Raw genomic sequence first — 21473 nt, 5'->3', positions numbered from 1 at the left:
GCTGGACATGGCACAGGATTGTTATTTACTGAGGAAAGTCTTTGTTTCTCATTCCCCATCTGTAAGCAGGGTTCCCCCCCCCGTTATTTTTCCACGAAACCTTTTCTCTCTCGCCTGCTGGTGGAAGCATCTGATTCTTAATATCCCTGAGTCATCAGCGTTAAGATGCTGGATTCTCCAAGTCATTCCTCGGCCTCCTGTTCTCTAGGGCTCCCTCTCCCGACTGCTTAGCTCTTCTAGTGGTCCAGATCGAAATTCCCAGACTGCAAATGGCTCGCTGCTGGCCTACCTGACACAGAATTATCCACAGCTTCCTCAGCCTACAGACCAACTAGGGGATCACAAGACCCAGCCGTTATAGGGATCGGGACTGAGACTCACACCAGCCCCCAGGGTGGGAGCGGAGGCGAGAAAAAGGATGGGTGCCCCTCAGAGCGCTATTAGAGGCCAGAACGTGGGAATCAGGAGGCGGCCGCACCCAGAAGTGAGCGCGCGGGGGGCGTGGCCACAGCCCGGGCGAGAAGGAGACGGGGGCGTGGCCGAGTGCCAACTGATGGGGTCGGAGTAGCGGTTGCGGAGAGCCACACCCAGAGGTGAGAGCGCGGGGGGCGTGGCCACAGCCCAAGCGAGAAAGAGGCTGGGGGCGTGGCCGAGTGCCCACAGAGAGGGTAGCAATAGCGGTTGCGGAGAGCCCCACCCAGAGGTGAGCGCTCTGGGGGCGTGGCCACACCTCTGGCTGGGTACCAGGATGAGGGAGGGGCCCGAGGCTGGGGGTGTGGCTGTGCCAGAGATGAGGCTCCGGCCCTTTTCGGGATGCGCCAGGCATCCTCACGGGCGGCGCGCGCAGCCGCCCGGCGACGCCTGAGGCCACGTCGGGGTTAGGCCGGCGCCACCTGGGCGCGGCTGAGGAGAGCCGGGCGCCGGCGAATCCCGCGCGGGCGCGGCGAACAGGTGCCCGCGCGCGTCAGGCGTCGGCCCGAGGGGCGGGGAGAGGGGCGCGGCCGGAAGCGCGGGGCGGGTGCCTCGGCTGCCCCGGTGAGCCGCGGGGCCGGGAAGGCAGGAAGGAACGCTCCGGGGCTGCGCGGCGCAAGATGTCGAGCCGCCGCCTCGGCCCCTGCAGTAGCAGCCGCAGCAGCCGCCGCCGCCACCGCCGCCGCTGCTGCCGCCGAGCCGGGGGACATGGAGTGCGGCTGCAGGGAGCGGCCGACGGCAGCAGCAACAGCAGCAGCCACGAGCGTCGCAGCCACAGCGGAGCGCAGCCAGCCCCGTGAGGCGCTGGCCGCCCGGCGGCAGCAGCAGCAACAGGGCGGCTGAAAACCGGGTCTCGGCGGCGACCCTCCCCGCAGCCTCCGCTCCCGCTCCGCGCCCCCGCACTCTCTCCCCTTCCTCCGCCGCTCTCGCCCACCCCCTCGTCCTCGTCCCCGTCCCCGTCCCCGGCGCGCGCCGGCAGCTGAGCCCCGGGGGCGGGGGCGCGTGCCGCCGGCGCGGGGGAGGGGCGGGCGAGCGAGCCGCCCGCGCGCGCCGCGCCCAGGGCTCGCGGGGACCCCGGGGGCGCGTGCCGCGGCGCGAGGCGAGGCGAGGCGAAGCGCGGGGCGGCGCGGCGGGGCCCCTCCCCCCCTGCAGCCTGGCGCGCGCCGGCCGGGCCGCACCGCTGCGGGCTCGGCGCGCGCGGGCCATGTCCGCCTTCTGCCTGGGCTTGGCCGGCCGAGCTTCAGCACCCGCCGAGCCGGACAGCGCCTGCTGCATGGAGCTGCCCGCCGGGGCCGGGGACGCAGTCCGGAGTCCCGCCGCCGCCGCCGCCCTCGTCTCCTTCCCCGGGGGACCTGGAGAACTGGAACTGGCCTTAGAGGAGGAACTGGCGTTGCTGGCGGCCGGGGAGCGGCCGTCCGACTCCGGGGAGCATCCACAGGCGGAGCCGGGGTCTCCGGCTGAGGGACACGAACCGCCGCCACCGGCTACCCAGGATCCCGAGCTGCTGTCGGTGATCCGACAGAAGGAGAAGGATCTGGTGCTGGCGGCCCGGCTAGGCAAGGCACTGCTCGAGAGGAACCAGGACATGAGCCGGCAGTACGAGCAGATGCACAAGGAGCTGACCGACAAGCTCGAGGTGAGGACCTTCAGGTGGCATGGGTGGGAAGCTGGGTGCCCTTCTAATCCCTGGGCAGTTTGCGGAGCCACATGCCCCCCTCCCCTTCCATACTTTTCCTAGCACGAAGAAAATCATCGAGAACGGATTGCGGGTTGGATAGTTTTAGTGGTCATCGTAACATTCAGTGAACCCACCTGACTTTACCACCCCGCTGAGATGTGGGTCCATGCACGTTTCCCACCGCTGTGGGCCGTTCTATATATGTACTGTACACAGCGTCTAAAATAGAGCTTACAGTATGACTAATTTATACAGCACTGAGGCGATATCTGCACACAGAAATGAGCACATCGAGAAGCATTTAAAATATGCTTCAGGTGTTCCGAGAGGCAGTTAATCTCTAATCAGGGTGTTAGCTTAAAGCTTTCCAGTTTGGGCAGTAAGGCCTCTGGATGCCCTTGTCTTAACTTACTGGCCGAGAGTTGTGGGAAACAAGTACCCCTAAAGGAGCTTTATATAGCTTTCAAGTATTTAGGGATTAAGGGAATGTGGTTCCATTGCAGGAATCAGAGAGTCAGGGCTCAACATGTGATTGCTGGTAATGAATTTAGTTTGGGCTTCAGTAGTTATCTGTATTTCAGTAGTAGTTTTCTGTGTCCTGGGTCTCAGCACCTAAGAGCCATGTTACTTTTAACTACTACTAGAAATATCCTTTTTTCTGGTGTGTGTAGGGTGTTACTGGCATGATGGTTCAGTGGGTAGGGGCACTTGCTTCAGTTGGATCCCCAGAACCCAAGTGGGGAAAAGGAGAACTGACACTAGCAACTTGTCCCCTGACCTACACACACACCAACCAACCAACCAATAAGTACAGGTTAGAATACCGTTTTTAAAAGTCAGTAATGTATCTGTTAATTCCATACAACAAAACCTAGAACTGTGCTTATTGGTTTTCCTTTTTGCTCTTAAGCAGAAAAGGATCTTGACTGCAGTTCTAAAAGAATGATAGTGGTTGTAAAACAGTAGATTTTCAAAATACAAAGGAGAGAGGAATCGTGTTTGGCAGTGGACACAACATCCTTTCTGCCCCTACATTTAGTGTTGCTACCCATTTTGGCTCCGACTAGTTCTTCTCATTCTTACTACGAGAACGTAGGACAGATGTGACTAGGCCCCAAACCAACACTTGTCAGGTTCCATCTCATGGCTGCTGTTGGAACAGTCAGAACGTGAATTAGAAACACTTGTGTAATAAGACTGGTGTGTGTCTGTAGTCCAGTGACCTATCGAAAGTTAACTCCGAAGAAAAAAGGGAATCGGTGAGTGTAAAGTGTTTCAGCTGACCTGCGAACCAGGCCTGCCAGTTGATGGCCTCCTGAGATACGTCCTGAAAAGTTGTCTGTGAAACCTGGGCCTAGACTGCCAGAATGCAACAGAACACTAACCTGGTGGATTGAATTGTTTGATTTTCACTTGAAGCAGAGGTCTGGAAATAAAAGGGTGTCGTTTTTCTTCCTAAAGTGACTCAGTTACGTGACACTGTAAAGGAGTACTACTCCCAGAGATGGGTACTTGTGATTGGAAATTCCTTTAGTGAGGGACTTGATTGAAGAAACAGTGAACTTGAAAAGAGCATCCTATCAGTTTGATTAGTGAGAGATTTCATCGTGTACAGTTACACAGATCCTGGTCTCCCTGTGGAGCTTTCAGTAAAGGAAAAGGACTTCAAAATTCCACAGCAACCAAAAGATTCTACTGTAAAGGGATAAATAAATGACCTTGGATGTTTTGTAATTGACTCCACGGGCAAGGATAAAATAGCTTAAAGAGTGTAAAGTGTCATTTAAGATCTTGGTACTTGTGAACGCTAGTGTTACACTTGTGCTTGTGAATGCTAGTGTTTCACTTGTAAAATTCTGGAGGTTGGTTGCACAGCACTTACACCATACTCGATGCTGCTGACTTGTACATGGTGAAAGTGGTTGAGAAGTAAATTACATGTCATGTGTACTCTGCCACAACTTAAAAATACACAAATTTAAATTTATTTATGCTGCTACTTCTGTATGTATTTGAAAATTATATATTTTTTGAGACAGGGTCTCACTGCGTTACTAGTGTTGGCCTTGAAATCCTGAACTTAAGAGATTCTCCTGCCTCACTCCCCAACTAGCTGGATGATAGTTGTACCCTGTATCTGACTCTTAAGATTTTTCTGTGTGTGCACACTTGAAGATACATTCACTAGTTGCATGGTAACTGATGAACCTATTTTTCTGATGATGTTGAGGGTTGCACCACCAGTGAGCTTATACTCTCTGCCCTTGTTAATTCTTGCAGCGCTACAAGTGAGAGTGACTAATATATATGATTCTGTTCCATTTGATACCTACAGGTGAATTTTCCCCGAGGTATATCCCTTTTAGATTGATTTATTTTACTTTTATGTGTATGAGTGTTTGCCTGCATGTGTGTATGTGCACCACTTGCATGCCTGGTGCCCACAGAGGTCAAATCTCCTGAACAGGAGTTACTAACGAGCCCCCGTTGGTAGCTGGGAACCAAACCCAGGTGCTTTGCAAGAGCAGTAAGTGCTCTTAACCTCAGAGCCATCCCTCCAGTACCCCTCCTCCACCATTCTGTCTCTTGAGGAATTTAGATTTTGTAATGTCTGTTTAGACAAAATACTTTCTAAAGTTTAACATAGCAGTTGTATTTCTAATTAAACACTTGGGAGTAATAATAATAATCCTTTAAGAAGGACTTACTATTTTCCAAGAACTGTCAGATATTGACATCAGACACATTTTCTGACAAACTGGTTTGGAGGTTCAACATGTGAGACTCTTACTCTGAGTCCACCATTGGCAACACAGTGGGATCCTGTATTCAAAAATAAAAGAATAACAATAGTAATAATAATAATAAAAGATTGGTGGTGGTGTTCTCAGGGACTGGTTTTATTTTGGTTTCATCAAAGTTGTTACCTTTCTAACTTCAGAACAAACCATCTTCAAGATCTTTTCTGCCTACCATTCGGAAGCTATTTCTAGTTCTGTTTGCCACGTTTGGGATTTTATCTGGCATTTGATTCTGTATGACTGTGTCTCTCTAAAGACCATGTTAATGGTCTTTAATGGTTTAAAGGTTAACATAGATGTTGTATAGCTTGACTAGAATATTTTTATTGTTTATATACTTAAAAATCTAATTGAAAGGTATTTTTGATTATTTCTTCTACCTCTGTAATTAGCTCTTTTGGTTTAAAAACATACTTCTAACGAGGTTCTTATTTTTTTCCCATAATGTGAACTTAAGTACTAACTGGCTTTTGTATACTTTGTTCTCTGAAGACCATTATACAGATTCTGTCTTTTTCCATCATGGCAGACAGTAGATTATTTATTTCTACAGAAGTAGTCTCTTTTTTCTGTTATTTTCTCTCCCCATCCTAGCCTGATTCTCTTAGCTTGGGTTTCTTTCTTTCTTTCTTTCTTTCTTTCTTTCTTTCTTTCTTTTTTCCAGTAAGGGATAGAAGGAGTCACTACTAGATTCGGAGACGGGCCCAGGAATCGTAATGTACGTTTAGTGCTTGCTGCTCGAGAGAACAGAGATTTTGCCTGGTATTTTTCATGAGCAATGGCCTGCCTAGACTTAGGAGGATAGTGTCATGTTATTTTTGTAAAACATCTATTTCAACAAGTATTTTATTTAGACTAGTAACACTAATGTTTGTGTTTTAGAAGTTGATTGATTTGTTCTTTTTTTTTTTTGGTTGGTTTTATATTTAGAGAAAATTTGGAATGATAATAGAGTATCCATATACCTCACATCCAGGCTCATCTTGTTACTAACATATTACATTAACATGCGCCATAATAAGTGCCCTAAGCCCTATCAGATGTCTTTTTTTCTGTTCCAGGATTCCATATTACATTAGTTTCTATGTCTCCTTAGACCCCTGTTAGACTTTGTTGTTTTGGTGGCCTTGATAATTTTATTAATTTTCAAATATCAAATAACCCTGGAAAACAAGAAAGCACAGACACAGACCTCTATACTTATTAACATTCACCTTGGGCTTTACTGATAAACATTTTATTTTAATTTATGTGCATAGATTAGTGCTTTGTTGACATGTATGCCTGTGTGAGGTGTTAGATCCCCTGGAACTGGAGTTACAGACGGCTGTGGGCTGCCATGTGAGTGCTGAGAATTGAACCCTGGTCCTCTGGAAGAACAGGGAAGAACAGTCAGTGCTCTTAACTAGTAAGCCATCTCTCCAGTCCCTTTACTGGTTAATTTGATGCTCAAATGAAAATACAATTCTAGGAGAAATTTCTTAGAGTTGACCAAAGGCTAAATTCTGTACAAAATTTGTCAAGGGTTGGGACATCTGAAATGGGGAGCGTGTTTCCTGTTAAAGATAATTAAGGGCGGATCAGCTCAGTCAACACCACCTGTCTCAGCTCCACCCAAGTGGATTGGTTTGTTTCAGTTGCTTAGACGGGCCGTTCACTAGCAGCTGTTTGCTGAATATTTTTAAGTCTCTCTGCTCTTTTAGAGCACAAGCCTAATTTGTCTGGCCTCTCGGTAACACGGTGGTTACTAGTTCTTGCTGTTGCCCTCTGCTCAGTGGCTTTCATGTTGAATAAGTATCACAGTTTTAGGATTGCAGTTAGCTTTTATTTCTGCATTCTGTCTTTGTGAAATGTCTAGAGTGACTAAAACATCCTCAGTTTGGAAAGTTTCACAGTATCAGGATAGCATGAGCAAACAGTTTACATGCTGGTCAGTAGAAGCTTCTCCCTTGATATATTCCCTTTCTCATATGCTCCAAACTGGAAGTGTGTATTTCGTAAATATAAAGTTATGTGACTTTTCAGCCAGTATACTGGAGAAACTATAACCAAATGAATGTGACTGTACCCAAATTGGCCTTTAACGTGGTCAGTTTGAAAGTTTTCAGGTACACTGACCTCGATAGTATGCTTAAAATGTTTTGGATTGCTTTTTTTCTCTTTGGCAAGTTCTCATGACTGCCCTCAAACATGATAAATTTTCGTGGGGAGGGGGGTAAATCTGACTTTTAGAAACATTTACAAATCACTCAGCAAAATAAAGAATAACCTGACAAGATGAGATGGGATAATCTAGACCCACCTCAGATTTGACCTGTTGGGACTGGTTTTCTTACGCCACATGAGCTGGCACTTGCCGTTTCCAAAAGCATTCCCAAAAAATATGTTGAAAGGTAAGAACTTCAGTTAAGATTGTGTTTTCCCAGGAAGTAAGAGAGTCATAAGTTCATTTTCCGGTACTGAAAACCTCATTCCAGTCCTGACTGAATCACAGTTTTAGGAAATGGGATCCAAGGCAGTATATTTTGTTTTTGAGACAGGATCTCACACTGTAGCCTGGGCTGGCCTCAGACTCATGGCAGTCCTCCTGCTTCAGCTTTCCCAGTGCTGGGATTACAGGCATGAATCACTATGCATAGCTTAAGTCAGTGTAGTTTGAATAGTTATACTAGAACTTTGCTGAGGTCACCAGAGGTTGAGTACTGTTACTTTAATTAGACTGAAGTATAGGTTTGGCTGTTGAACACACTGCTTTTTAAATAGGAGAACATACTTGCCTCTGAATTGCTTTCTTTCTCAAACAAGTGAAAAGATATGCTTGTTTCCTTCAAGCCAATGGACTCCTTTTTAATTGAGTTGTCACCACACCATCTTTGCCTTTTCTGTATACCATCTGTTGCACAAATTTATTATTTTTATTACTGTCCTTCACTAGCATGAAAACTCAAAGACAAAGACTGTGCTGTTTTATCTATCACCAGTGTCTCTAGGAAAGTTTCTGTGCCTTAGTAACCACTCAAGAATGAATGGATGATCCAGAAATAAAAATTAGTAATAATGCTTATTAAAAATGCATGATTTAGGGGCTGGAGAGATGGTTCAAAGGTTAAGAGCACTGACTGCTCTTCCAGAGGTCTTAAGTTCAATTCCCAGCAACCACATGGTGGCTCACAACCATCTATAATGAGATCTGGGGCACTCTTCTGTTGTGCAGACATACACACAGAACACTGTGAACATAATAAATAAATATTTACAGACATAGTTCAGTGACTAAGAGCACTGGCTTCTCTTCCTGAGGACCTGGGTTTGATTCCCAGCACCCATATGGCAGCTTGTAACCGTCTGTAGGTCCAGTTCCAAGGAATCCAACACCCTCTTCTCCCCTCCAGCACCAGACACACATGTGCACAAACATAAAATAGGCAACACACACATAAAATAAGGCCTGAAACTGAACTTGCCTTAATATTTTTGAAATGTAGTCATATATATATAGTGGCCGATATCTACTAAGCTGTGATTTGGAGCACTTATAAGCATCTAGCATTGAGCATAAAAGACGGCTCCAAAAGAGGCTTCCTTTAAAAAAATGAGTGCTTTGGTTGTTGGACTCATTTTTAGTTGTTTAAATATATAGTTTAATAAAAAAAGACTTGTTAAATTTCTAATGAATTTCCAAGTCTAGAATCTCATGCCCAGGGAGAAATGATATTTTGTTTGTGAGACAAACTCCTTTCTTGTTCTAGAAGAGGGTATTTTTGTAGCTGTGAATTGGGCAACATGCCCTATGTGGTAGGGTGTTTTGTTGTGCTACCTGTCTGGAAGAAAGACAAGTGTGAAAGGGGAAGAAAAGGGCTGTGGAGTTTTCAAGTCTCCCCATTTCCTCCCCAGCACTTAGAACAAGAGAAGCATGAACTGAGAAGACGGTTTGAGAATCGGGAAGGGGAGTGGGAAGGACGAGTGTCGGAGCTGGAGACTGACGTGAAGCAGCTGCAGGACGAGCTGGAGAGGCAGCAGGTCCACCTGCGGGAAGCAGACCGAGAAAAAACACGAGCAGTCCAGGAGCTGTCAGAACAGAACCAAAGGCTACTGGATCAACTCAGCAGGGTGAGTCACGAGAATTTACTTGTAAAATATTAAAAGCGGAAACTAACTTCCTGTACTGGTAGGATATGTGTGAAGGAGCCATTCTGGTCCGTTCCCCCCTCCCCCACGAAATTTGTTGGAATTGGTTTTTCCTTCCACAAGATAGATTTGGGAATTGAACTCTGGCCTTTGAGTATGGAGCCCAGGTGGTGTCAACAAGTATAATAAAGGAGTCAGGAGATGATCCAGGCCCATGATTAAGCCATCTGTAAGACTTAGTCTCTTAACCCTCTAAAATAAAGGTGCTTGTGGGTATCTGATGTTTGTTAGCACTCTAAAGATCCTTTACCCAGGGAAAGTCCATCATCGCTTGTAAAATTATTAATTTATTAATTCAATACTTAAGAGGTGCTGCCTTTAACTGAACAGCTCGGGGAAATGAACATACATTATGAAAGGAGTGTCTATATTTAAGTTTTGTTTTATCACCACATCAAGTAATTCTTACACATTTATAGATAGGATAGTGTCAGAAGTATAACTAATTAAGCTCGAGAATAATCATTGCCAAGAAGGTGTTTGAGAGTTAAATGAGTAGAAATTTAAATATAGTACATTTTTTAAAAATAAATACTGGAGTGGTCTATAAATTCACTTAATACATGGGTTTACTATTGAAACTCAATCCCTCATGTATGTTAAAAGCAAAACTATCAGTTCTTTAGGAAAAACAAAAACAAAAAAAACAATGTGGCCTCTTGTCCCATCCCTCATCACTGCTGTTCTTTTGAAGCTCTTGTGCTTTCTGTGTGGTTTGGAGAAAGGCTAAAGACTGCTGTGGTAAACTCCCAAATTTTGCCCTGAGGTGATAGCTGGCAATATGTGATGGTATTTGCTGATTACATCACAGTTGCTTGCTTTTCTTTGGGATCGTGAGACAGGTGAGTATCTTCCCACCTTCTCAAGAGTGTCAGTGTGGGGAGAAGGAAGGAGAGAGAGATGGTACCTGGTAACTTGGAAAACAGCCACTCACAGAGAAATTCCAGCAGATCTGTGAAAGGTGAGGATACAGATGTAGGTAGCTTCTTTGATTTCATGTGGAGAATCTATAACCATTGGATTGACTGGGAAGCAGGAGCAGCGCATTCCAGAAGTCATTTCACAGGGCCGGCTCCACACCAGCATTTCTGACTCAGTCCTGAAATGCTTTTTAGTAGCTGGAAACGAAATCTCTATCCTTGTAAAAATTTTATACATTTTTGAGTCTTTCATTCATTATTGATGAAAGATTAACCAGAGAAGTCTGGCCAGATTGCTTTATTTGTTCAAAAACATTTAATACAATTCTGGATGAGTGTTTTGAATGAAACTTACAGAATGAATGCAACAAAACAAAGCAATTAAAGGGAAATTAAATTTTCTTGAGCCAAATTCATGTGGCAAACGCAGATTCAACCCCGCTGTTGTGTGATCTGGTGAGAGAGAGGTGAGCAAGATGGAAGACATTATAACACAGATGCCAACGTGACACAACCTAGAATTGACTCTGCTTACCAAATGCATCAACTTTCCATGCCTCAGTTTCCGCAACTTTAAAATGGGTTGCAGACAAGTACTGTTGAAATGCAAATGGGAAAATGTTGGCTGTGGAGATCGCTCAGTGCTTTCCAAGCTTGCCAGAGAGACCCCGTGTTTACTCTCCAGTACACTGGTTCTCAGCCTGTATGTCACAACCCCCTTGGGGTTGAACAGACCTGGGGGTCACCTAAGATCATTGGAAAACTCAGATATTTACATTACAGTTCATAACAGTAGCAAAATTACAGTTATGAAATAGCAACAAAAATATTTTGTGGTTGGGGGTCACCTCAACATGAGGCACTGTATTAAAAAGGGTGGCAGCATTAGGATGGTTGAGAACCTCTGCTACAGTAAGGGGAGGGGGAGAAATGCAATGTGTTTGTGTTGACCAGTGTATGCGGATGCTGACTGTCTTACTAAGGTGACATCTTCAGAGTTGTCCTATTGTCTGATTTCACTGTAGAAAATCCCGAAGTGCTTCCAGATACTTCCACTAGATCTAGATTCTTGTTATCCTCTCTGGCCTTGAATGTAGGCCCTGGTGGTTTTATGACTTATAAGCAGGACAAGTCCCTGAGGTTTCCATCAGCAGCAAGTTTAGATTGCATTTTATTATTGTTTTATTAACTGGGTATTCAGGAGACTGAGGAGCTAAGTACTTAGAAGGGAATTAAAATTCTCAAAGGACAAGATAGCAGCCAGCAGAAGTGATAGAAGACTGTGCTCTTTTTGCAATGTGTGTAATGAGGTTTGTTTGCTTGTTTGTTTTTCTGAGGTAGGGTTTCTGTGTAGCCCTACCTGTCCTGGGATTCTCTTTATAGATCAGGCTGGCCTGGAACTCAGAGATCTATCTGCCCGTCTTTGCCTCGCCAGTGCTGGGTCTAAAGGCATGCACCACCATGTCTCTTTATAACCATGTAATATATACTGTCAAAAATAGAGTCCAATAATTCTATAATACATTTGTTTGAAGTATTTTTACATGTGTTTGCTTTGGCTGGTGTGGTCTCCAAGGTTCCTCTTAACAATAATCAAACAGCTATATTGAGATGTAATTCATGCCCTGTAAATGTTACCCTTTAAAGGTGTGCAATTAGGTGGGTTTTACTGCATTTACAGTTATGAAACCATCACTGCTGTCTATTTAGAGAATATTTCACCTTCCCAAAAAGAAGTGTTATAATCTTTAGCAATCACTTTCACTATAATTCAAAACCCCCATATGTAACTTTTAATGTACCCTGATCCCGTGCTTTTCCTTGTTTTAGATTTTTCATGCCAGTGAAATCCTACGATAAGTAGCCGTTTATGTGTGGCTTCTCTTACTTAGTGTTTACCGGGTTCATCCATGACTTCAATCCATGTTATGATTGAGAAATACTCCATTGTGACCTGTAATTTGTGCATCTACTAGCTGAAGGACATTTGCTGTTTCTATTCTTTGGTTAGTGTGAATAAAGCTAAAAGGAACATTCATAGAGAGGTCTGTGTGTCCACAGATCTGTTAGCTAAAATGGGATGCTGTGAGTATGTGTCTCCCGTGAGCTTCTGGGTCCACATTATGACGAAGAAAGGACTTGGTGATGCTCTCATTTCACATCTGGGAAAACATAAGGAAAGAAAGATCCATGACTTGGTTAAGTTTCTTTCAATTCAGGACTGATTAGATTTTCTGTACCCTTCATTCCAGACTTGTAGGGCAGCAGTGAAGATCACAGGCTTTGAAGCCAGACAGTCCCGGGGCCAAACACCAACTCTGGCATTTACTAGCTCACGGGATGTAGGAAAGTTACTTTACCTTTAGTGTCTTCCTCTATGTAATAGAAACAGCTATATCATTAACCAGGTCATGTTATGATGAATAATAAGGGCAGGCAAGGTTCAAACCGAAGTATCTAGTGTATGGTAAGTGGCAGTCATCATAATTGTCATGTTCTCATTATGTAGATGGGGTTTCTGCAGCTAGTCCAACTTTGATGTCTTATAGTGGAAGAATATGAATTCTAAAAGTAAAAGTCATATTATTTTATAAATTCATGAGAGTTTTTCATTTTAATCAATAGCTGCTCTGGTGAGGGTTATTTTTCTTGGAATGCAAGGGTCTTTGACTGTAACTCAGGCTAGTTTTGATCTTGAGATTTTCCCTCTGCAACCTCTCAAGAACTGGGATTTTAAGCATACTTCATCATGATCTGGTTGTATTTTCTTCTGTGATACCCTGTATCTACTGGGCATTGCTTCATATTCTGGGCTTATCTTATCCAATGGACAAACTGTTCCTCTAAGTTCTCTCCTAGCTCCTAAGAATCTATCCTTATCTTTGAGATAAGTGTTAAATTCACTTTCTAATTTAGAAAGTAACACCACAGTAGGGCTTAATACGATGGTTCTCAACCCGTGGGTTGAGACCCCTTTGGGGGGGCCAGTGACCTTTTCACAGGGGTCACTTAAAACCATCAGAAAACACATGTATTCACATGACTATTCATAACAGTAGCAAAATTACAGTTACAAAGTAACAACAAACATGATTTTATGGTTGGGACCACCTCAACATGTGGAGCTGTATTAATGGGTTGCAGCATTAGGAAGGTTGAGAACCGCTGGTTTGATAGTACCTAGCAGATACTCTGATCATAACTGTTAACAGCAGAAAGAGTACAGTGGGACTTGCCTTCCAGGAGAGGAGAGGAGACATAGCAGTGCCCTTTGCTTGGGTTAATATCTTTCACTGTTAAAGGGGGATTGGTGGGAATCCTGACACATAATGTCTAGTTTCTAGAGTCTCTCTCGGATAGCAACAGCAAAGGCATAAATTCTGTTGTATTGATGAGTCCTGAGATGATTGGGCTGGAGAGATGGCTCAGCTGTTAAAGGCTAGGCTCACAACCAAAAATATTAAGAGATGATTGGTCATTGACTTAATTTACCATATCTAGATAGGTTTAGGCACCGTCCTATGTTCGTAAATCTCACTGAACTGAAAGCCAAAGCAGTGATTTGAAGGATGTGGAAACAGCCTTGTTCCTCTTAACAATGATAACAGTAATAGCAGGCTCCTCTTAAGCCTTTTCAGTCTTCAGATGCAGTTAGAGTAAGATGATATTTTTAAAATGAATCTCAGTTGTGCCAGAAACTTCAGTCAGATGTAAAATAAAGCATTTTCACACCTTAAATTAATAAAACACAGCTCACACACTATTTGAAACATTAGGGACAGACTTGAGTACCTATTGACCAAAGAATGGAGAAACCAATTGATTCTTTCTGCAGATGGAGATTTAAAATTGTTTAGGGGATTCTGAGCTTTTCCTTCCTCAAAATGCACAGCTCTAGAGTTTGGAGAAACTGGTTAGGTCATCATTTTATACATTTGGGTATCACCAATTCTAGTTGCTATTAATAATAATAACCCAGAGACAGATTCTGGGTTTAAAGCTGAAGATCAGAAAAGCAAAGCAGCCAGCTCCTAGAGAGTTCTCACCTCTATCAATGCCCAGTCCAAAGGGGTGATCCTGTCCTCAGACTGTATCTCCAGACTGCATCTGTCTGTCTCCAAATCTCAGACTGTATTGAGCTCCTGTCTCCTCCGGCCTTATATTCCTCTCTAGTGCTGGGAGTAAAGGTGTGGGATCACAACAGCTGGGATCACGTTTGTGTGAGTTCTGTTTCTCTTTTAGACTGGATCAACTTCATGTAGCTCAGGGAGATCATGAACTAACAGAGATCTGCCTTCCTTAAGCTGGGATTAAAGGTGTGTGCCACCACTGCCTGGCTGCTATGGTTGGGGCCAGCTTTGCAGTCTGATCTTCAGGCAAGCTTTGTTATAAACAAAATATCATCACACATTTGCCGGCAGTTTTATACATGATATATAAATTATGTCATTTCCTTTCCTTCTCTCATGTGTACCCCAACTTTAGAACAATATGCTTGGTTCTAGACCCATTTCACTTATGAGCCCACCCAGGACTTTGTTTTTCTTTGTTTAAAAACTTAACAAAATAGTACAAAGATACAGAAAACTGAAGAGAAAAACAGAATTCAGCATTTAAAAAATTACTAACATTTTGAAGCCAAATGTGGTGACACATGCATACCAGGGCTTGGAAGGCTGAGGCCAGCCTTGGGTTATATAGCAAAACCTTCTCTCTCTCTCTCTCACCTTCCACCCTCCCCAATCTTAACACTTTGTTCTGTTTACTTGAGATTTACTTATGAATATGTGTGTATATGTTTTACAGTGCTGTGGTTAGAACCCAGGGCCTCTCACATACTGTGTTTTTTTTAAGTGTTAAGATATCATTTTTACATTCGTAGCTCTCACTGCTATCTACATTTTTAGAATCAGGTTTCTCATTTGTACTTTTTGTACTTATAGTCATGTTATGTATACATATATCAGTACATGCATAATTATATGTCTATGTATACATCTATTAACAGTGCATAATTTTCTATATTTTAGATATTTGACAAATGGAAGTATAATATAAAATGATTTACAACTCTTGTCTGGGTTCAATACTGTGTTTTTGGATTTTACACATATAAATATAGCCTTAGTTCATTTATATTAACTGTTATTTAGTATTCCATTATGTAGGTACAGGAAAGTATTATGTATTTTATTGGTGGACATTTAACTTCTAGTTTTTCCATTAGTGCAAATTTTCTGTGATAAATATTTCTGCATCTTTTGTACTTATGCATATATTTTAATTTCTCTGTGGATAAACTTGTAACAGGAATTACTGTATCTGAATATAGAACCTTCTTCAGCTTTGTGTAATATCGACAAATTCTTGAAAGCCTTGTTACAGATTTGCAGTGTGTAAGAGTCAGTGTCTGTGGGTCTTGTCTTCTCCTGACTCTTCAATATTATCAGGTTTTAAATATTCTTACCAATCCCTTGTATGTGAAAGGAAATTTTATTGTTTTAATTTCCATTTCATGAATTTCTTGTGAGGTTGAGCATCTTTTATTTGTATGCTTATTGTGAGTTATTTGTTTGCTTTCCTCATGTCTTATTAACAATATAAAAGGGTTTTTGTTTGTTTTAACTCTTGAAGCTCTTGTAGTTTTATTTATTTAAGAGGTCTTGTACTAAAAAGTATGTAGACTTTTAAAAAGATTTTATTTTATTTTAATGATGTGTGTATGTGTGTGGGCATGTGCATGGGAGTGCGTGCCTGTGGAGGAAGGGCTGGTGAATCCCTCTGGAGCTGGAGTTACATGAGTACTAGGAATTGAACTAACGTCCTCTGGAACAGCAGGATATGCCTTTAACTGCTGAGCCATCTATCTATCCTTAAGTATTTAAAGAAATCAAATGTTTGTCATTTCCTAAATGGTTTTTCTTTTGCGTTTTGATTAATCCTCTAGATCATAAAGCTTCCCTCTCCATATTCTAATTAGAAAAAACATACTTTTTAATGTTTGAATACTTAATCTACCTAGAATTAATTTTTTGTATAATATGAGATAGGATTTTTTTATTGTATTTTCAATGGTTTCTCTGTATAACAGCTCTAGCTGTCTTGGGACTCACTCTGTAGACCAGACTGGCTTTGAGCTTTGAGCTCATAGAGATCTGCCTGCCTCTGCTTCTCAAGTGCTGGAATTAAAGGTGTGCACCACCACCCAGCTCCTAATATATTTTTTACATGAGTTGTATTACCACTGTTTCCTCCCTGATTTGTAGTCATATATAGGTTTTCTGATTTAAAAAAAAAACACCTAAAGCCGGGCGTTGGTGGCGCACGCCTTTAATCCCAGCACTCGGGAGGCAGAGGCAGGCGGATCTCTGTGAGTTCGAGGCCAGCCTGGTCCACAGAGTGAGTTCCAGGACAGCCTCAAAAACAATACAGAAAAACCCTGTCTCGAAAAACCACAAAAAAAAAAAAAAAAGAGGACTGAGGAAGCAGCTCACTGGTAAAGTTCTTGTCCTTGCACAAGGGTCTCTGCTCAGTTCACAGCAGCACCACCCTCTCAAAAAGAAAAAAAACGTTAGATATACCTTAATTGGTTTTTTTTTTTGGATGGCAGAAATATCTGGTGTTTACTGTAAAAAGTAGTAGAGAACATTTGGTATCTGAAACAGTGAAAAATTCCCATGATCCTAAAGAAAAATGACAATTTGATGTTAATTTTTCCATATGTAGTATATATACAATTCTTTGGTTTTTTTCCATTATTAGCTTTTTAAACTTCTTTTGTGTTTTTAATTGTATATAGTAATCTGTATAATATACAAGGATGGGGGAGGGCTTAGGCCCTGCCCTAGATGAACTGACAGACTATGGGTACCCCCCATGGAGGGGAAAGGAGTATGGATTGGGGGAGGGGGATGGAGGGTTTGTGGGAAGGCGTGGGAGGAGGGAAGGGAGAGGGAGCTGGAATTGACATGTGAAGCAACCTTGTTTCTAATTTAAATTTAAAAATAAAATAATATACATGGATGATTAATGTAATCATTTGCTACCAAGTAACATGTATTACAAACATTGCTAAATAAGTATATTTGTACTTTCTGAAGTTTGTTTAGACAGAGTCTCACTGTATAGCTCAGGCTAGCCTCAAACTTATGATCCTCCTGTCTCAGTCTCCTGAATACTAGGATTATATGCATGTTCTACCATGCCTTGTTGCTTTATCTCTTCTTTTGGTGTATGTATGCATACACACACACACACACACACACGTATAGTTCATGTACATGTGTGTACAGATGTGAGAGCCACTTGTGTGGAGGATGTCTTCCCATGTTACTTTCCACCATATTTTTTGAGACAAGGTCTCTGGCTGAACTGGAACTCCATATTTTCTGCTGTAGACAAGTCTGCGAGGCATTTTCTTGGTTAAGATTGCTATGGGAGTGCCCAGCCCACCGTGAGTGGTGCTACCCCTAGGCAGGTGCTTCTGAGTTATCATAAAACTGAGCAAGCCATGGGGAGCAGGCCAGTAAGTAGCATTCCTTCATGGTCTCTGCTTCAGTTCCTGACTTGAGTTCTTGCCCTGACTTCTTTCATGATGGACTACAACTGTAAAATAAACTCTTTTCTCCCTTAGTTGCTTTTGGTGATAGTGTTTTATCACAGCACATTAGAAAGCAAACTAAAACAGTGCACATCCACAATTTTCTCAAGAGTTCTTAGGCTGTATTCAGGTGACCACTGACTTGCCTACTCTTCCTTTTTTCCCTAACCCCTCCCCACCTTACCCCACCTTCACGAAGCACCACTACTCTTGTGGGTTGCTGTCTATGAGATGTGGGTGTCTAGGAGGAAGTCGATGCAAGCAGGTGCCCTGTGTGTTTCCTGCCTGTTGGGAGCGGCACTCCTTGGTCAGCCTCTCCCGTCTCACTCCCACAGAACAAATACAGTGGGCACACTAGCCAAAGTTAATCTTTCCTGAAAAGACTTCATTTTTCTCTGAAAAATAAACAGTTGATTTGAGGTTAGCAGCTTTGCATCTGGTACATTCCCTGAAGCAACTCTTTACCAGGTCCCTGTTTCAGTGACTATTTGGGAGTTGTTCTGTGTTGGGTGACACATAACTGACCTTGTTCTTGCAACATTTTACAATGAAAAACAGCTGCTCATCAAAAGTATTGTCCATGGCTGAATGAACTTCAGTTCTTGAGGTTGGGCTGTAGTATTATTTGCTTCTTCTTAAAAGTCTGCTACAGCCAGGCATAATGACGCACACCTTTAATGTCAGCACTCAGAAGACAGGTGGATCTCTGAGTTCAAGGCCAGCCTGGTCTACATAGGGAGTTTCAGGCTAGCCAGGGCTACATAATGAGACCCTGGGTTTTTTGTGTGTAAGAAAAAGACATGACAGTTTTCAACCAGCTTTCTGTCACCCTGCCCTTGTAAGAAGTTAGAAAGACTTCTTACTAGGGTTGAGGTGTAGCAGAGATAGTGTTTGCCTGGCTTGCCTGGAGCCTTATGCTATACATTAAGTAAGTAAATTAATGAACCCAGCTAGGTAACAGTCATTTACAGCAGCCTCGCTCTCGTCACCACCTGTGATGAAAGGCATGCACATCGTTTTCTGTAGGAGCCTGAGGGTCACATGTATTTTACTCTCACTCAGGGCTTCACATGCTTACTGGTTCACCTCTGGTTTGAAAATCGGCTTTGTATGTCCTCAGAGACGGCAGTCAGTAAGAAAGTAGATACCTCTTCATGTGTGTTTCAACTATTTGTTTTGTTTTTCGAGGACAGGGTTTCTCTGTTTACAGTCCTGGCTGTCCTGGAACTCACTCTGTAGACCAGGCTGGCCTCAAACTCACAGAGATCCACCTGCCTCTGCTTCCCGCATGCTGGGACTAAAGGTGTGCATCACCACCGCCTGGCATGTGTGTTTTTACCTTCACTGAATTCACTGCCATTTTAGGTGATTCTTGCTGATGGACACTGTTTCCTACTGTCTTAGCATCAGAGACACTGGATCAAATAAACCCAAAGGTCTCTGGTTTGGTTTTAACAACTTCTGTCTCTTATATCAAAGATTTTCTAGAAGAATTAGAAATAATTGAGAGGATCACTTTGGCTAAGCAAAAGCAGGTTTGCATAGAGTGCCAGATGTCTAGGCAGGTGCCACTGCTAGTTAGTAAGTTAAGCATGGGGTGGTAATTGCATATTCTTTGAGCATATGGGCATTTCTATTGGTAAGTGTTGTCTTGACTGTGGGGGCATGTTCTTAATTATTTACATTGGGAAAGTTATCCCTGATCCGAGTATTTCAAGTTGGTTTTATTGGATGTAGCTGTATGTAGCTAACTTTGTTTTTAAGAATACAGAACCTAGCTGCCAGCTTAGTAACCCTAAAATTTGGAGGTTGTGTGGCTCAAGAGTCAGATGATTTTTGTAGGGGCAAAACATGGTGCTGCTGGATTTCACCTGATAAACTAGCATTTTCTGTTTTTAAAATTGAAATGTGGTTTCCCTTGGCTTCTGTAGAAATGTAGTGTTCTATATTGAAATGTGAAAATGGTTAAATGGCTGCCTGGACTGGTGTGAGTGGAACCTGCAACTGTTTTACCTGGCAGTTGGGTGTAGAAGTGGAAAGGTTTACAGGCAGAGAAAAGTGATGTTATCAGAAAACTGTGAACCATTTTGTTATCTGTGCTACCAGGCTCCTGGTTCCAGGAACAAAATATTTGCTACATTGAAAAAATGTTTTTGGTGAATAAATGTCATTTTTTGATATGCTGATCCCATCTTTACCACTTGTCTTCACTGGAGTCTGGGACAATATTCCAGAGCTATGTTTACACAGTTTAGAGCTAAGAGAGCATCTAACCTATTCAGACCAGTCACTTTTTACGTCAAAATTTCTAAATCTTTGAAAAGCATTACAAAAACAGACATCATGCCCTCTGAGATTATTTAACACATGAGACCATAAAGAGCTCTCAGCTGTGCTGCAAACTGACCTTGCTTATGCAGAGACACTGACCTGTAGCCTGTCTCACCGTCTTTGTTAAGGAGAAAGTGTTGTGTAGGTGGGCTGTGGAAAAAAATCAGTTGCATCTGTAACTACTTCACTTTTAAAATTGTACTAAGTATTCAGAACCAAAATTAAATCCACAAGTATCACTACTAATACTGCCACTTTTCTTACCCTTTGATTTCAAATTATTGTGAAAAGGTCTTGCTGTTTTTATTGCAGTTACAAATTTAAATGTTTCAACTTTTACTTATTTTGTATTAGTGTAAGATTACCTGTTTTGTTTGTTGAAGCATTTCATCAGATTTCCTATATTTTCCCACGTAATTTAGAAAACCATTGCTTAAGATTGAGGGTTCTGGAGAGCCACTCATCTCCAGGAATGGTCAGGAAGGGCTGTGAGGAACTCCTGAGGAGAGGTCTGACAGGCTCTCCATCTCAGTTTCCCCTGAGCATTTTATGGGGTTCGTTCGTTCGTTCTTTCTTTCATTTATCTATATATATCTATATATATATATATCTATATATATATATATATATATATATATATATTTTGAGACAGGGTTTCTCTGTGTAGCTCTGGCTGTCCTGGAACTCACTGTGTAGATCAGGCTGGCCTCCAGCTCACAGAGATCCGCCTGCCTCAGCCTCCCAAGTGCTGAGATTAAAGGTGTACGCCACTACTGCCTGTTGAATTTTTATATTTTATATACTAAGGTTTCGTGTAATATCTTATTTGGAAAAAATAGTTTTCAGCTGATTACTATAGAAAAAACATGTTTTGTGGGTCAAATCCTTATCTATCACTAGGTAAGTAACCTATCACTAACTAAGGAAACTGAGCCTCGGGGAAGTTAAATGACTTGCAAAAGTTGGTGGTCCCAGCCCTTTACTCTTCCAATGGACCTCCTATTAACTCTACAGTTAAAACAAGCCACCTCTTTGGAATAAATAAGACTGATTTAAAAAAAAGACAAGGATATTATATTCATTATTTATAGAAGAGTAACTGTAGCTTATGCCTTTTTCAATTAATGTCAATGTTAGTGCAACATATAAATCCTGAGTCTTAAGAGCTTAACCAGGCATTCCTGATGGTCACATAGAGCACAGTTCAGGTAACGACTCAATGACCTAGCCATCTCCTTCCATCTGAGATTGTGTTTCAGTAGGTTGTTCTCAAGTACATAACAGAGGGGGAAAGCCTGGTATTTCTGTAGACCAAGCATGGAAGTTAGGCACCTTGCCTCTATCACTTGGTTATTCAAAGCTCAGAACCGGGCACATGTAGCTCCTTCTGGAGCTGGAATGGCCAAGCCAGCTTTGTGCCTGGGAGAAGAGGTGGAGAGGCAGACAGCCATCAGTGTCAGCAGAGAGGGTCCTGGACTTGGCTT

The 21473-nt window shown here is 42.8% G+C and overlaps 1 protein-coding gene across 6 annotated transcripts in view; it reads left to right on the top strand.

Moving 5' to 3' along the window:
- The first annotated feature begins 1656 nt into the window (after positions 1-1656).
- The window catches only part of Bicdl1 (BICD family like cargo adaptor 1), a 73018-nt gene continuing 53201 nt past the window's right edge, over positions 1657-21473 (top strand). For 4 of the 6 annotated variants that reach the window (XR_005871077.1, XM_040731679.1, XM_040731678.1 and 1 more), the window contains exons 1-2: positions 1661-2107; positions 8845-9060. Coding sequence is in view for 5 of the 6 variants with exons in the window: in XM_040731679.1 (XP_040587613.1) it covers positions 1676-2107; positions 8845-9060 (648 nt within the window). In the remaining variant the exon portion in view is untranslated. Of the gene's footprint in view, positions 2108-8844; positions 9061-21473 lie in introns of all 6 variants that reach the window. The other 2 variants (XM_040731681.1, XM_040731680.1) reach the window with 1 other exon arrangement.

Source organism: Mesocricetus auratus, unplaced genomic scaffold, assembly GCF_017639785.1.
Source record: "Mesocricetus auratus isolate SY011 unplaced genomic scaffold, BCM_Maur_2.0 Super-Scaffold_100025, whole genome shotgun sequence".
Taxonomy (NCBI): Eukaryota; Metazoa; Chordata; class Mammalia; order Rodentia; family Cricetidae; genus Mesocricetus; species Mesocricetus auratus.
Note: the sequence above shows the minus strand (reverse complement) of the source record. Positions and strands in the feature narration are given on the sequence as shown.